The sequence below is a fragment of the Dromaius novaehollandiae genome, chromosome 3 (genome assembly GCF_036370855.1).
Source record: "Dromaius novaehollandiae isolate bDroNov1 chromosome 3, bDroNov1.hap1, whole genome shotgun sequence".
Taxonomy (NCBI): domain Eukaryota; kingdom Metazoa; phylum Chordata; class Aves; order Casuariiformes; family Dromaiidae; genus Dromaius; species Dromaius novaehollandiae.
Window position 1 is genome coordinate 92235772 of NC_088100.1, and position 15540 is coordinate 92251311.

General features: G+C 36.0%; 1 protein-coding gene across 3 annotated transcripts in view; it reads left to right on the forward strand.

The window, feature by feature from the left end:
- TTC27 (tetratricopeptide repeat domain 27) overlaps positions 1-15540 on the forward strand; it is a 140075-nt gene that overhangs the window by 72964 nt on the left and 51571 nt on the right. For all 3 annotated transcript variants that reach the window (XM_064509468.1, XM_026122989.2, XM_026122990.2), the window contains exon 10: positions 4224-4337. In XM_064509468.1, the coding sequence (XP_064365538.1) occupies positions 4224-4337 (114 nt within the window). The remainder of the gene's footprint in view (positions 1-4223; positions 4338-15540) is intronic.

Consider the following 15540-nt stretch of genomic DNA (forward strand, 5'->3'; position numbering starts at 1 on the left):
GTTGGCTGGACATCATATAGTATTGTAGGGGACTAACACCCCTCTATGTGTCCCCTCTTTCCCAAGTTTCTTTTTTATTTTACCTTGAATATATTGCATTTCTGGTTTTAAGCTTCAGGCTGCTTTCGCTCTTTTTAGTTTCCTTATAACTAAACATTATATACATGCATACATATACACATATACATACGGGTATATACATACACACATAGTTTGTATATATGCACGTATATGAAATAGCAATTGGCACAAGCTTCCTTTAAGATTCTTATTAGCTTCTTTTAAATTTTGTATAGAAGTTCATGTAAGGAGGATATATTGAGTGAAGTATGCTGATTTATATAATATTTTCATAATATCTCCTTTTTTTCACTGTGAAGTGACATAAGAGGAGGTTATTAAGATTTTTTGTTTGTAGGAAAAAATGTGGGGAAGAATTGGAGTAATGAGTTTTCCCATGTGAAAACATTCCATTCTGTGCAGAAAAATTTCCATAACTTTTTCTTCCCTTTCTTCTCATCCCATCTCATTTTCCTGTTTTTCTTTTCCTTATTTTATTGTTTTCCCTAGAACATGAACAAAGATGACTTGTGAAGATTCTCAATAGTGTGTTTTTGTTCTAAATTATTTCATTAATTTTCTTAACTGCCTTTACTACAGTACATTTCAGATATGCTGACAAAACTTGCATAATCTTGATTTAGTTTTTATTGTTTCCAGATGTCTTTTTCTAAACTATGGTCTCATTAATAAAGTCTACAGTTAGCTTCAGGTGGAACTATAAAGCTTTGGGGATGACAAAACATTTATTATCTGGAATCTGTGGATGTTCTGGGTGGAAAATTTGAGCATGCTTAATAGTTACTGATATATGTTCTGCAATTATTCTTCAAAGCCCATGAGCATAAATATTTGTGCCATTTATATATACCTATTTTATATCTATTCTGCTTTAAACATTATGATTAGGCAATGAAAATGTGAGCATTTGTGGTCTGACATAAGACTGGGCTCAGTATATATGTAATTACAAGTGTTTCTTAACTGAAAAATAGACCTGTTTCTCACTGTTGTATGCAGTTGCAGTGCTTGTTTATAGCAATAGAACTGTTAAAGAATTTCTGTTGTTTTTTCATGATTGTTCAGCAGATTTATCTTACTTTTTTATGAATACCTTTAAAAAGCAGGATTGTTATTAAATGATAAGATTGTAATTGCTCTGTATATCTCATGTTTCATTCCTCTGCCTCTTTTCCACCCTGTCTCTCTTTGCTTCTCTTCCTTCCTGTGAGGGCATTATATATGTGTGATGTCTAGCATGACTGCTTAAATGACTGGCTAGACATGGGTATAGGGCGTGTAGAGAGAGAGGCAGGAGAGAGGCTTTCCTGAGCTGCTGATTCTCTCACCTCTGGCAGAGCTGGAGGAAGCAGACACAAGACCTTTGCTCTATGCCCAGCTTGTGCCAGTCATTAAACCAAACCAGAGTGATGGGAAAAGTACCCTGCTGCTGGGTAAGGGCTGCAATTGGACCTGAAAATAAACACCTTTAGGACCACTGATTAATCAAAGACTTCAGCTTTTATTATTCTCTTGACAGATGTTGTGTTCATTTGAAAAATAAATATTAGTATCCAGCACCACGTAGCAGAAAAAAAAATTATTTTTCAGGAAAAAATAAAGTAATATGACTCTATGATGCAATATCAATAATAGAGAAAATAGGGGGCAGGTAACCTTTCTCACAAAAGAAGTCACCTTTTATAAGCTAAAATAAACATCATTGAAATGTTTGGCCAAACAATCGCTTAAGGTTTGTTGTTGTTTTTTGTTTGTTTGTTTTGGTTTTGGTTTTTGGGGTTTTCTTTTTGTTTTTTGTTTTTTTTAGCAGCCACCCAGAATAGACCACTGAAGAATAAATTCAGAAACGTGGGTCCTCACTTAGGAATGCCCTACTTGCCTCCTGCAGCGGAATATTTGTCTCAAGACCAAAAAAAATTAGGTAGCAGATTGAACTTCCCACGGTGAGATAGGTGAGAGATGAGCTCTCTGAACTAAGGTTCAGACCAGTTACAGATTTACTGACAATATTTAATTTGTAAAATGATACTTGGAGGTATACAGAATATAGAATGTCATAATTGCATTCCCCTGCTGCTTTCAGCTGCTCAGTACAAACAGGATGGCATGCAAACATTTGGGAACTTCTTAGTGCGACAGCGAGTAGAAGTTATCAAAGAGTCTGTGCAGAGATGTCAAGAATGTTGGTCACAATAGGGAGGATTAGGTGCTGTTGAAGTGTTTGGTGATTGTACATACCTTCCTACTGCTTTCATTTATGCTTTATTTGCTGTCGCTTCTCTTACTTCCCTTTGTCACTTTGTTTGCAGAAATGCTGTTTTAGCTTGTCTATTTCTGCTTCCTTTCTGGCCAAAACACTGTGGAAAAGACAACAGATAGATTACAATATGACAGAAATTTGTCAGGCATTTTTCATAAAACACCAGCAAAGAGTACTTTTTAATGCTGTAGGGGATCTCTGGGAGGAAAGAGACCACTGAAGCTCTCTCACCCCCCCACCCCCCCAAAAAAAAAAAAAAAAAAAAAACTATAGACAAATTTCTTTTTTCAGAGAGAGGAGACTGGATCATTTATAGTGTTAATAAAATAGCAGGGAAGTTTTACTGCTGTCTCCCTTTTCAAAGTTAACAGAAGTAATGGTACTCTGCCTGAAACCATACTGGAAAGAATCCAGCTATTTATACATTATCAAGGGGTATCAAAGTTTTACTGGCTACACATTTATTATTGGCCTTTTCTAAAAATCAGTGATTGAAGATTGGCATCAAGTTCTTTGCATCTAAGCAAGTCATAACTTTACCGTGTTTTTTGGGAAGCTTTTTACTGATTGTTCCCTATTCCCTGTAGATTATCCTACAGATCTAGAAGTCTTCCTGTTATCCTCGAGTGATAACAAAATCTAACTCAATTGATATTCTTGATACACATAGCAATTTCAGCCTATTTTAATAAGGAGGTGCTGTTAATATAGGAGTTTGGAGCACCTGACAAATAATGATAGGCTGAGGGAACTGGTTTTGCTGAACCTTAAGAGGAGGAGGGCTAAGGCAGGGATTTTACTGCTGTCTACGGCTATCTAATAGGCAGGTGTAGAGAAGAGGGGGCCGGAGTTGAGGTGCACAGTGGAAGGACAAGAGGCAATGGACACAGGATGGAGCACGGGAAATTCTGACTCAGTACCATAAGAAAAAATTGTCCACAATGAAGGTGTGCAAACACTGGAACAGGGACCCAGAAAGGCTGTGGGATCTCCATATGTGGAAATATTCAAAACTCAACTGGAACAAGACCTTGAGCAACCTGATCTAACTGGACCTGCTCTGATGAGGAGGTGGGACTAGAGGACCTCCAGAAGCCCCTTCCAACCTACATGATTCTGTGATTATAATACAGTTTTCCTTGACTGATATTTATAAAACCTTACTGTTGAAAGCGTTCCCATGAACTTCCCTTCTTGGACACCTTTATTGCAGTTGAATCAGCCACATATGTTTGTTTTCAGCAAACAGCTAGAACACTTGGAGCTAGAGAGTGTGTCTTTTGACACAAATAAAAGGTGTAAATTACCAAAAATTTTGTGAAATATTTGTTCGTACAGTTTTGTGGATACTAATATTAGTATTTTAATTGCTCTATACAGGGATGTGTTCCCTTTCAAAAAGATGTGAAAGAAGATGCAGGCTTAAGTTTGCTTTCTTACAGATATTCACTAGTCACAAGTTCTAATCTAAGATTATTTTATCTTCCCCTTCTCTCCTCCCAGCCCCAAGAAAATAAGTAAAGTTCAGGTGAAACATCAAGGCAGTAAAGCACAATATCAAATTCTTTTTCCCTTTTCATGCTGAGTAGCCATTCTAATTTGTGCAGTTTGGTTTATCCCCTTTCTTCTGTGTGCACCATGTGGTACGGTACACTCAGTGCTGCAGTAGTGAAGAAGGAAACAGTAGTTTTGGTGCCCTTCTTTTAAACTAGAAATAGATTAATCTATGCCGTTTTGAATTCATCAAACAGGTACAATGACCAGGCATCTGACTTTCAGAATAGGAAATGAAATTTATGCTTGAGACATGGTTAAAAACTTCACTCGTGTCAGTGTCTTTTCAGATGAAATAAATACTTACAACTGTTGTTTTTCTCTGCAGTGTTTACTCTCTCAGCCGAAGTTCTGGGCCGTTCAGACTTCAGCCTTGCTGCTTCGGACAAAGCTTGAGAAAGGAAGTACTCGCAGAATGGAACGGGCAATGAAGCAGACTCAGGTAAGGCTTCTGAGCTGCCTAAATCTACCTTGGATACTTATGTTACAAATACCAGCTCCCTATATATTGAATGGAACCAGGCAGGAGCATGTGCTAAGCTCCTTCTCCTTTCTGTGAACAATACAGTGAGCCTTGTTTTGTAATTATACCTCTAAGTTAGATGCATAGACTACAAATCTTTTTATTTCTGCCAGTCATCAGACAAACTCTTATATGTACAAGTAATAAATAGTCATTTTCTTTCAAAAATGTATAAAAGTTTTGGAAGATTGAAACTATAATCTGTTTTCTTTCTTATAGTTTCTGACTTCTGTAATATCTGAGGAGTTATTTACCTAAGAGCTCATGAATATAAAGCTGCTACAGTTATTTTTTTTAATTGAAGTAAAACATCTATAGAAAAAATTAAGACTTGCAAATGGTCATTGGTACTGTGCAAATAGGAAAGCACATTTGTGAATAAAGCTGCATTTTTTGATTTACTATTTTGATGTAGCACTTAGTGATGGGTATTTTTATTGCAAGTTTGAGGCAATGATTAAACAATCTTGCTCCAAATGTAAATAACACCTGTTTTCAAAATCTAAATGAGAAATTTAAAAATTCAGAAATGTATCAGCTCATGGGATTTATTTATGAAATACTTTCAAAGAAAAAATCTATAAGCTTTATAAAGGTTGCTTCTTCATGTTAGAGTTTTATTAGTCACCTTTATACTGTTAAGTCTTCTTGTCACACATGAAGAGCAGGCACTTCTGTGTGTCTGTTGGGCAACAGTCAGGAATGTACAAGATTAATGATTACAGTGCTGGGGAATTATATCCTGAATATACTGATGCTTCATCTAAAATCATTATTAATGCATGGATCTTTGAAGGAGTGCAGAATGAATGTGCTGCCACATTTTTCTTCTGCTGACGAGAGCACAGAGTTGCTATAATAGAATTTCCCAGGGTCATTAGGAGAGTGTCAGGAAGCCCGGATTCCCAGTCTGGGAGAAGATGTAACATTTGAAGGCATTCGGGAAGCAATCTCAGGATCCTTTAAGCACTAAGCCACAAAGCAATTGGAGTGTTGGCAGCATTTTGGTCTAGCTCGGTAAACCTGAATATTAGAAGCTGTCATACTAGACAGTTTGATAGTTCGATAATCTCATGATGGAAATCTCGTCAAGGGCTTATTGTTAAGGTACAGTATCTGAATTCACATGTGTTGCAACTGCTAGACTGCTGCAGTTTTTCATACAAGTTCTGGATGTTAGGGAGAGGAGGTTGAGTAGCATGCACTGACAGTTTGGGAGGTGACCTCAGAGCAGGCACTGAAGCTGTGATTTTAAGAATTATCTTTAATCTTAGTATGTTTTTTTGTCAAGGCATCTGAATAGAATGACATATTTGTATTGAGTTGCTACAGTATCAAGCTCAATTTCCAAAAATAGTTAGAAGTTGTTTAAGGATTGATCGATGCTAAACTAATCAAATAACTTGAATAAGTTTCCATTTAAGGTTTTCCTTCCTGAGTTCCATCAGATCAAAAATTTTTAACCAGATACCATGGTTTCTAACAGTTTTAAGAATTTTTAAGGAATCAGAATCAGGAAACATAGGCCAAATGTCCCATGTTATTTTCATACGTAACACAAGGTCCTTTTGATACATCATCTTCATAAAGATGCTTAAGTTTGTGCCCAGAGCTATTTCATGCAAATTTTTACTTTTTTTAATGATTTCATGTTTATCAGTTCAGATTGGTGTAACAGTTATTTGACAGTGAAAAAAGAGTTTGTGAGAAAGGGCAAGTTAACTTTAGCCTGGAAGATTAAGAAAAGAGGTGGATGTAATATGGTTGGATTCCCCCCATTCTTTGCAATATCTGTCTTTAAAATAATTATAAGAGTCCTTGTAAGACAACTTGAATAAGAATGGGTAAAACCAAATCCTCTAAGTAACCAACTTTAGGGTTGTCCAATGGTCATGCACGGACCACTACAGACTCCAGCTTATTATGCTGGGACTCTTCTCTCCTTTTCTACCATAATTCTCCTTCCCTTTCCCATTGCCACCCATATCTGCTACTGTTTTAGTTTGCACTGGGTCTGAAAATCCTTCTAACCAACTGATGAACACCTTTTTAGGTGAATATTACTAGGCCAGCATACAATGCCTCTCTGCATAGGGCAAGCCAGGCTGCATATGCCTCATTTCAGTTGTTAGTTTGTCAAAGAAATTGCTTTTGGACTGCATGTTTTGTGGGCCTCATTTTGTTTGTTTAGCTTATTTTAATTATTTCAAAATAATTACAGCTATTTTTGAAATGAAAATATATTGTTTGAATTTAGGTGTCATGTTCCAAGTATTGGATGAATTCCTACTTTATGCTAAAAAGCTTTTATGAAAATGATATTGTAAATATTTTTTAATTGGAAAACTTCAAAAGGAATTGGAATAATCATTTGCAAAACCTTTTTCTGATTACTTTAAAAATATGAACTAAAAAGATCATTCTGGGTGCTTTGGAATGTATTTCAGCTAGTAGCTACCTGGAAGTGAGGAGCAGAGATTTTTCTTAACTTTTTCTGGAGGCTGCTGGTTGTCTTCAGCCAGTTTTTGTCTAAATGAGGTTTGGATACACAAAAATAAGGTTAAAGATTTTTAAAGTCAGTACTTTTTTTCAACCACTTTTCTAAAAAAAGGAAATGGTATTCAGGGGCTAAAACAGAGTTCTTTTACATTCTGCTAGAATATTTAATCATGACCAGTATAGCATATATTGAAGTCTGGATCAAGGTACTGCCAACCAAAATGTGTTTCTGGATACTGTATGATTTTTTTAAGGGCTTTTTTTTCTTTCCATATGAATGTAGATAGGAAAGGGTGAAGTGCTACAATGGAGAGAAGGGAGAGGGAGAGAAGAGGAGGAAGCAGGTGTTAGTTTTTGATAAATAGCTTTCCACACAACCAGCAACCTGCAATTTTTGTATCAGTTTTGGGTTCTTCAGCTACATTCTATTGTTTAAAAAAAAAAAAAAAAAAAAAAAAAAGTATTTCAGAAACTATTACTATTGGAAAATGGGTTGGAATAAGCTGTTGAATCACAAATTATTGCTGAAAGTGCAGCCAGAGCTCAAGTAATAGGAAGGGGGGAGAAAAAAGGAACTTTGCATGATCCAGGAGCTTTGAAAAAGGAGAGAGAAAGAGGGGTGATTTAAAAAAAATAAAATAAAAATTAAACTCTTAAAGGTTAACATCTCATTGTAGTTTCTTGATAAGTGAAGTGTACTCTTCCATTTCACAGATTTTTTTTTTTTTTTTTAGAAATGAAGCAAATTGTATTTTAATTGCATGCTTTGTGCAGAGGATGCTGGGGTAGAAGCGAGCGCATGGTTGCTGCTGGCAGCCAAGGAGGTGAAGCTGCCGTGTGCCATAGTTCAGCAGCCAGACATACCAGTAGCCGCCTAATGCCTGTTCCCCAGTGGCTTGTTACAGTTACTTCCCGGGGCTTAATCTGTGCAGTTACACTGGCTACCTTTATGCTTGGAGCTTTTGTCAGCTTATATACCCCTTCTCTGATTGTATTTTCTCCTGCTGGCTGCACCTGGTGATAACAGGCCTGTAAGCCAATCACTTGATTTTTCTGAGCACACAATACACCGTATGCCATATTTTATACGATTCTCGCTTGCTTGCTTTTCTTGGCAACAGAGAAATTTGCCTGTTAGTGGGAGAGAAATGTGTCTTAAGAGGGTGTTTTTAATAGGAGTGCAGGAGAGCTGGGAGCAGACTGACAATATTATAGAGTAATCATCATGTCTAAGACAGAAAGGTCACATGAGATCTTGTTTTATATCCTTAGTCATACACAGATGTATGTGGTTGGGAATTCTGTGTCAACTGCTCTATAATTTTCACTTAAATAGTACTTCAGAGTGTCGTTTTCTCCAGTGACTAATATTTTTCTGTGTATCAAAAAGAAATTAAGATTTTTTTGGTTTAAATTTTTCTCGCTAGTGACACTCTGTAGATGTTCTTTGTAGTTGGTGTATAAATTTTTTCAAACCTGAAGAGTTCAGTGTACATTTATAAAAAGAAGTGGTTGGTACAGATCTACACAACTGGCATCTTGTGCACCATGAGGCATAACCTGTGCTAATGCAACTTTGCTCTTTCATTATCCTTATAGAAACAGGTCCTCTTTGTTTTCAAAGCTAAGCTGGCACCTCCATGTTGACTTTCTCCCTTTGCTTTATTTGGCTGTGTTCTGTATTGGACAAATTCAGCAATTGGGGGAGGAGTTCAAAAAGGAGCAGAGTGCATTCTTCCCCCAACAAGGCAGCTGATCGAGGGAGATTTGAGGCCAACGAGTTTTTCCCTCTTCTCCTGATGCCTACACTACATATCTTTCTGATCAGGCATCTGAAAACCAAGGTTGGAGCAACAAGGGGACAAGGGGAATTGCAACATCTGTCTGTTCAGCCAAACTGTCAGGTCGCTGGACTGGGCGTCTACCCCTATTCTTCAACACCCTCTCTTGTACCCTAGGAGTATATTAAATAAGGTTTTAATAGTAGCTTTTAAAGTGTGTATTGAATAAAGAGAGGATAAAGGAGGGGAAAAATGGTTCACTTACAAATTGGCTCTGAGATGTCTTACATGAATTTGGAAGTTTTATTGAAAAGTTCCTGGGATCTGGGAGATTTAAATTGCTGTCTTCGAGAGGATAGTAAGTAGAAGACGGCTTCCTTTCTCACCTGTAATGATTTTCCATTGATATCCTAACAGTTCTCAGCTATTATTAATTGTATTTATTATTAGAACACATGTTCCAAGAAGTTTCTAAAAAGAGGAGAAAAGCCAGCTGTCTCAAAATCTTTACTTAAGTTCCACACAAGATAATAAGGTCCCCAGAACCCTTGAAATAAACCTTATTACTTCAGAAATCAATCACAAGAGAGGGTGACTTCTTGATGATAATTAATGATTTCAGTCTCAAGACACACATTTCCAGGACATATTTCATTTTGCTTAAGCAGATGACAGATATCACACAAGATGTTACGTGACATGAGTGATTCTGGTGATACACTGAACTCATTAACACACTTCAAAATAATTAACGTGGTGCTTGGCTCCATCTGTTTTTCTTCTAGTATGCAATTAAGGCTTTTGCTCAAAAAAAAAAAAAAAGAAAGATCCACTCTGCCAAGGATTCTTCAGGAATAACTGAAGTGTTTTTGTACTGCTTAGGAAAAAGAATATTGAATAGTGTGATCGTCCAGGTACTACTTTCTGCTTAGGAATTTTCTACTGCACTGTTATATTTGCCAATTCGGATCAGGGCTTTTAGGCAGTGTCCAGAAAAGAATGTAGCTGTTCTTTATGGGCTACAGTTCCTTCATATTTTCTTAGCTTAATTTTAAAGTACAAGCCTCTCTGCTCCCTTGAGAATTATGTTGAATATCAGAGCTGTTAACACTCCTAGTGTAATGCACTTTCTAAAAGCAGCCAAAAACAAGCTTCCCATTTTTTTCAAATGTTGCCATTTGAATCTTAGCTCTGAAGGTTTTTACCTTCCTCCCTGTAGAGTCTCTTCACTCAGTGAAGAGAGTACCATCATTAGAGTGATGGTATTGGGAGTCACAATGGCAGATAGGAGAATCCTTAAGCTACACTGAAAAGCAATATTACACTTTTTGTATAGACAAAGTGATGACAGAGAATTACAAAGAAAATATGAATATCTGCAGATTCCAAATCATAACATGCACACTTTTCTGTCTAAGCTTTGTACTAGAAAGAATGAAGGTTAACTTCAACAAAACTAAACAATTAAAATAATCAAATTGCATATTCCACGTGTAGTCAGACCAGATGCAAGGCATGGAGCACACACTATTCCCACCTATTGCTAAATTTGAGTAGATCACTCTTTACAACTGTTGACTCATAAATATCCGTGCAAATCTGGAGATATGCATTCCCAGGTGAGCTAACAAAACATGGTCTGAAATAGCCCAGTATTGGTAGATTAAATTTATTGAGCCACACTGTCCATTACATATGTCAAGTACTTCAAAACCCACCTCTCCCTTATCTGTTAAGGCAGTTGTCTGTGCCTCCTATATTGTAATTAAACTCTAACTTAAAAGTAACAGCTTTCACTCTATTTCTGTCTCCTCCCTTGTCCTGACTTTTCACATTAGTAAAGAACAGAAAGCAAGACCTGGTGCAAGAAGTCTTTGGATATATTTTTCAACATTCACTGCAATTCTGCATTCCCCCAGAGGAAGCTGATGAGGGATCTAAAAGCAATAGAGCCTCAACAGCTTGGAATTTAATGCAGGCTTACAATTTCAAAGTATTTCCAGCTCCCCTGCAGGTTTTGCACCTTGTGCAAAGTTTTGTGTAGCTGCTCTTTCACCAATGGCAATATCAAAGTTAGCTAACTAGCTGCAACTAGGGGACTTGCATCTATGCAAGGTGCAGTTAAAATTTCTCCTCTCACATATATGATTGTATGAGGCATATGTGTCTTTCTTTACGCAAAAGCCAAATGATCTAACCTACGTTTGGACTAATTTTACATGCAGCACTCTCCTGGTAAGTTGATGGATGATGTCAATATCCTTGGTTTTGCAACAGAAAAGGAAGGGTCTGGTTTTAAATCCATTCTTGGAAAGTGAGCTTATGAATCTATCTGCTCCTAGAGACTTTAGGGCAACTTCTACTCGTGCCTTCTGATATATCACAAAAATAAATAAAATAACTAACAGATGAAACAGCTTTTTCTTTGGGAGGAAAAAAAAGTTCAAATAACTCCACTTCTCTGATAAGGGTAGTGTACATATCTCTGAGAAATATAAAACTGTATTTCATATAAGGAACATTAAATAAGTAACAAATAAATACAAATAGCATAAATATATAAACATAACATTCCTAAAGCTTTTGTGCTCTGTAAGTGTATTTATCTTGAGGCTAAAGTCATTGATAGTCTATAATATTGAAACACATATCCTAAATACTGGCAATCAGTAACTGCAGGCTCAATATTTGTCCAAAACAAGAAACTTATCATTTTGATAGTCAGTTATGCTATTGTGTGATTAGATGCCATATTTGTTTTACCATGCTGCTTTAGGTGGTGGTATTTGACTACAACAAAAATATTCTAAATGGTAGTAATATAGGAGGTGCTCTAGATTGTCTGGTACACTGCTTGGCTCTCAGTTTGAAATGAAAGGAAATATTGCATCACATATTCTTGAATCCAGTTATCTTCTGCTTATGACCTTGACCTCTTTTGTGTTAATTTTGAGAACTGAATGCTTTAGATTTAATTTGGGATTGTTGGACTCATTTCCTCTGGTCTGCTTTCCTCCCCACCCAGTTGCAAGCCCTATTATAAAGAAATTCAAGCTTCTTTTAGTAAAACTACACTGACAACAGAAGCTAATATTTATTTCTTAATTAGTTGGCTATATTGCTTTTAAAGTGATATACATTTGTAGGGATTTGTGGCTTGATGGAACAAAGACATTCATAGCAAGAATCTACTACCTGAGTTGTCTTAGAAAAAATACAGATGTTTGGCACTCCTGGCCTCCTCTACACCATGTGCCCCTGAACAGAGACATGTGTGGTTCCAACATCCTGATCAATAACTTCTGCCCCAGCTTACTTCCCTGTAGAGGTATCAATACCTGCCTGTATCTTAAAGGTTCATCACACAATGTGGAGCTGTGCAAAAACCAGAAGTCTTATTGTTAGTCCAGCCCTCTCAGTTCTAGCCGCTACTTCTGCGGAGATGCCTTACAAAGTTCTTGTGTTCTGGCTTGCCTGCCATCAAAGTGTATTTGTAGGTGAAACCAATACCTTAATTTCAAGGTAGTCTCTTCCTGAAGAATTTTGAAATATGAAGTCATTAGAATGTCAAAAACTTAGGGTGATTTTCTTGCTTAAACATGTAGGGGATATTTAGGGAATGGATTTAAAGAGAATAATTCATCTGTTTGCCTAAGGACAGAGTAGTAATGGGAGTGGGGTAGAATAAATTACCAGAATATCACAAAGGAAAAGATCTTAGAAATATTGTACAAACAGTAGCTTTCCAGTTTCCATCATTTAAAGGAGAAAATAAGAAACAGCTTTAATTTGTAGGCCATAGAATTAGAGACTGAAAAACATGACAGATGGAAGGTCTACCAAGGGTAGGCAGTAGAAACAAGTATAATTTAACTAAATACTCAGTCCAGTTTTCTGAACTAAGGCAAACAAAAAGTGTTTAAAAAACATCTTTTTTTTTATGGAGTAGGAAATGTGTAGAACAATTATTTAAAATTGAGAATTTAGCTGAATCAGTTTAATGCCGAATACTTAAGAAATGTCGATATCTCTATACATTCAGTATCTCCATTTAATTTTTAGATATTTTACTATAAAATGTATTAAACCTACACTTACAATCAATAATCTAAATTAATATACCAGCAGAATGTGTTTTGGTGCTGAAGTTTAAAGACAATCAGATCCACAACCTGGTGAAAATCACTGGCAAAGTGTCTTGAACAAGAGCAAGTTGAAGTGGTGAACCTGGCCTCAACAGCTGTAGACTGTCATGCAGGTGCAAAAGCATGTTTTCATATTTAGCGTGATACCTAGTTCATGTAGAGCTGAGAAACTCCTTGGGAGCTGATAAAACAGGAATGCATATTTTTCTTGTTTGGTCTAAAATTAACTGCGAAGATCTGAGATCTTCTGATTTTAATGTCTTGTAACACAGTGTAATCACAACCTGTGCATTTCTAAGCTTTTCTAAGAAAGGAGCAAGTTGTAAATGCAAAACACATTTCTAGTTACAAAGCATATAATTTTATTTCATTGATATAATGTGCATTTGCTGTTTTTGCTGAAGGTATTTCCATTGCTATCTAAAAGAATCTTAAAACAAATGATGAGTGTAGCTTTTCTTATTTAGGATGTGAGAAGTGCCATCCATCATTCTCTAAAATTTAAATTTTAAAACCAGTAATTTTCTACTAAAGAAGCAGTTGCTTTAAATATGTCTACATTGGATCCTCCTGTTTTAAAAGAGAATAGCTAGAAAAAGGTTATGTATAATTGCAGGGCAATGTGATTCTCAGCACTGATGAGAATTAATGTTTTAAGGAAATAGAATAAAAATCACAAATGTAAACAAAAAAATTGATATTTAAATCAAAGTGATCTGCTGATTGAAATAGTACTTAAGATCATTCATTTAAATCACTTAAATTTAGACCAGTTCTCTCTGGCTCAAATATGCTTCAGCTTCAAGGATATACATATTTTGAGTGATTAGGTAAGTAGTCAGTTAAAAATGTGGAAACTATTTACTTCATAAAATAGCTTTTAAAAGACAATTTAGGATAAAGAGAATGGATTATGAATTGTCCTTGATTTTAATAGCTTTCAAGAATAATAGACATATGGGGAGCAAGTATAAGATGCACTGATAGCGATAGTTTTGCAATGATAATTCAGTAGTGTTGACTTTTTTTTAAGAAATAAGAAATTACATCAGTTAAATAAAATTTTCTGCAAGGAGTATACCCTCAATCTTCCCCCTGCAAAGCCTGCCAAATTGAAGGGGTTTTGGAGCCTGATGAGAAGGCAGTGCCTGGGTGTGCTATTGTAGCTTCAGAAGTGCCAGGGCCCCAATAAACAGTTTCTCAAAATGAAGAGGATGAATTCAGTTGAAGTATTTCTACTGAGCAGAAGCTGCCATGCTTAGTCTTAAAAGACTAATTTGTAGTCTTACCTGTAGTTGATACATGTAGTTATTTACTGAAATGTAGCTTAGACCTATAAAAGTAATTACTGGGGAATATGCACAATAACAGTAAGGCAAGTGGTATTGTAGGTGTTTTATGTTTTGTTTTTTAATATTTTAAAACTGATCCAGCATTGTTCTGAATTTTTTTTTCCATTAGAAGGTATTTTAGTGCTACTTTAACCATTGCAGGAAATGAGAAGCTGGAGACTGGTTTTAGTTTTTGAAGTGTTTAAAGTGAGAGATGATGGAAATGAGGTGGTATAACACTGGCAAAAGTCAAAATAGGTAATAACTTAAAATGAGCTTTGTAAATCCCAATAATTAGTGGTCTTTTTTTGCCTTTATATACCCACTCAACAGAGAAAAGAAAAAGCAGTGTTTCAGTAAGGCATTTTTCTTCTGATAGGATAAAAAAGATTTTATTTCCTCAGATCAGCATGCAAGCTATGATTTTAACAGAAACCATGCGCTTGTTGTCAAAGGAGATTCTCCTCAGTAGAAAATCTGACAAAAACTGAAAAAAAATACCCTCAAATTTAAGAGTGGGGCAAGAAAGTCTCTCTATAGCCAAATGAGGGTAGAGTTTTAGAACATTATATTGGAGGCATTTCGCTTTTCTTACATAGGTCAACACCACAGATATTCACAGACAATGTGTTAAGCAGTTTGGTTCTTAAACACCAGTTAGAAGTAAGATTTGGGTGGATGAGTTTCAGCAACAAAACTGATGAAGCGTGAGCCTCATGGATTTAGAAGCATTGACCCAGAGTATCGATTCACAGTAAGTGGGGCATACAGATTTGTAAGAAAGGTAGTTAAATTGATGACAGACCTTTGTGAGGTAGGTTTAGAAACAGTGAAGAGAAAGAGTGCTCATGGAAAAGATGAAGAAAATAGAAGAAGAATGGACTATTATGTAATTAATGATGGAAAAGCGTATTTTTCTTTTTTTGGATTATTATATCATTTATGAATCTGAGAACAAAAATGCTAATATCTGTTCTTTGAAATTAGTTCATAACTATGATACTGTAGTAGGGAGTGATAACTGCTTTTTTTAAAATAAATGTTTCTACCAGAAGAGAATTTCTGGTATGCCAAAGGCCTAGCACTGTAGTAAGTTACAGGGGGAGGTTGTGCTATATGAGGGGAAAAAAAAAACAAACAAAAATACTAATAACTCTATGTGGTTTCTACACCTCCAGAATTAGGAAACTTTGAGCATGTAGTCTGTAAAGAATCAGTTGATTGGAAACAATTTTACTGGAGAGAAACTTTGTAACGGTGTGGGCTGGATGTAGCTTCTGACTGAAGAACTCTTTACTGGCCTAACTCAACTCATTTAGCTCTTGTTCTGTTCCAGTTATAGTTATGAATTTAGGAATATATTTGG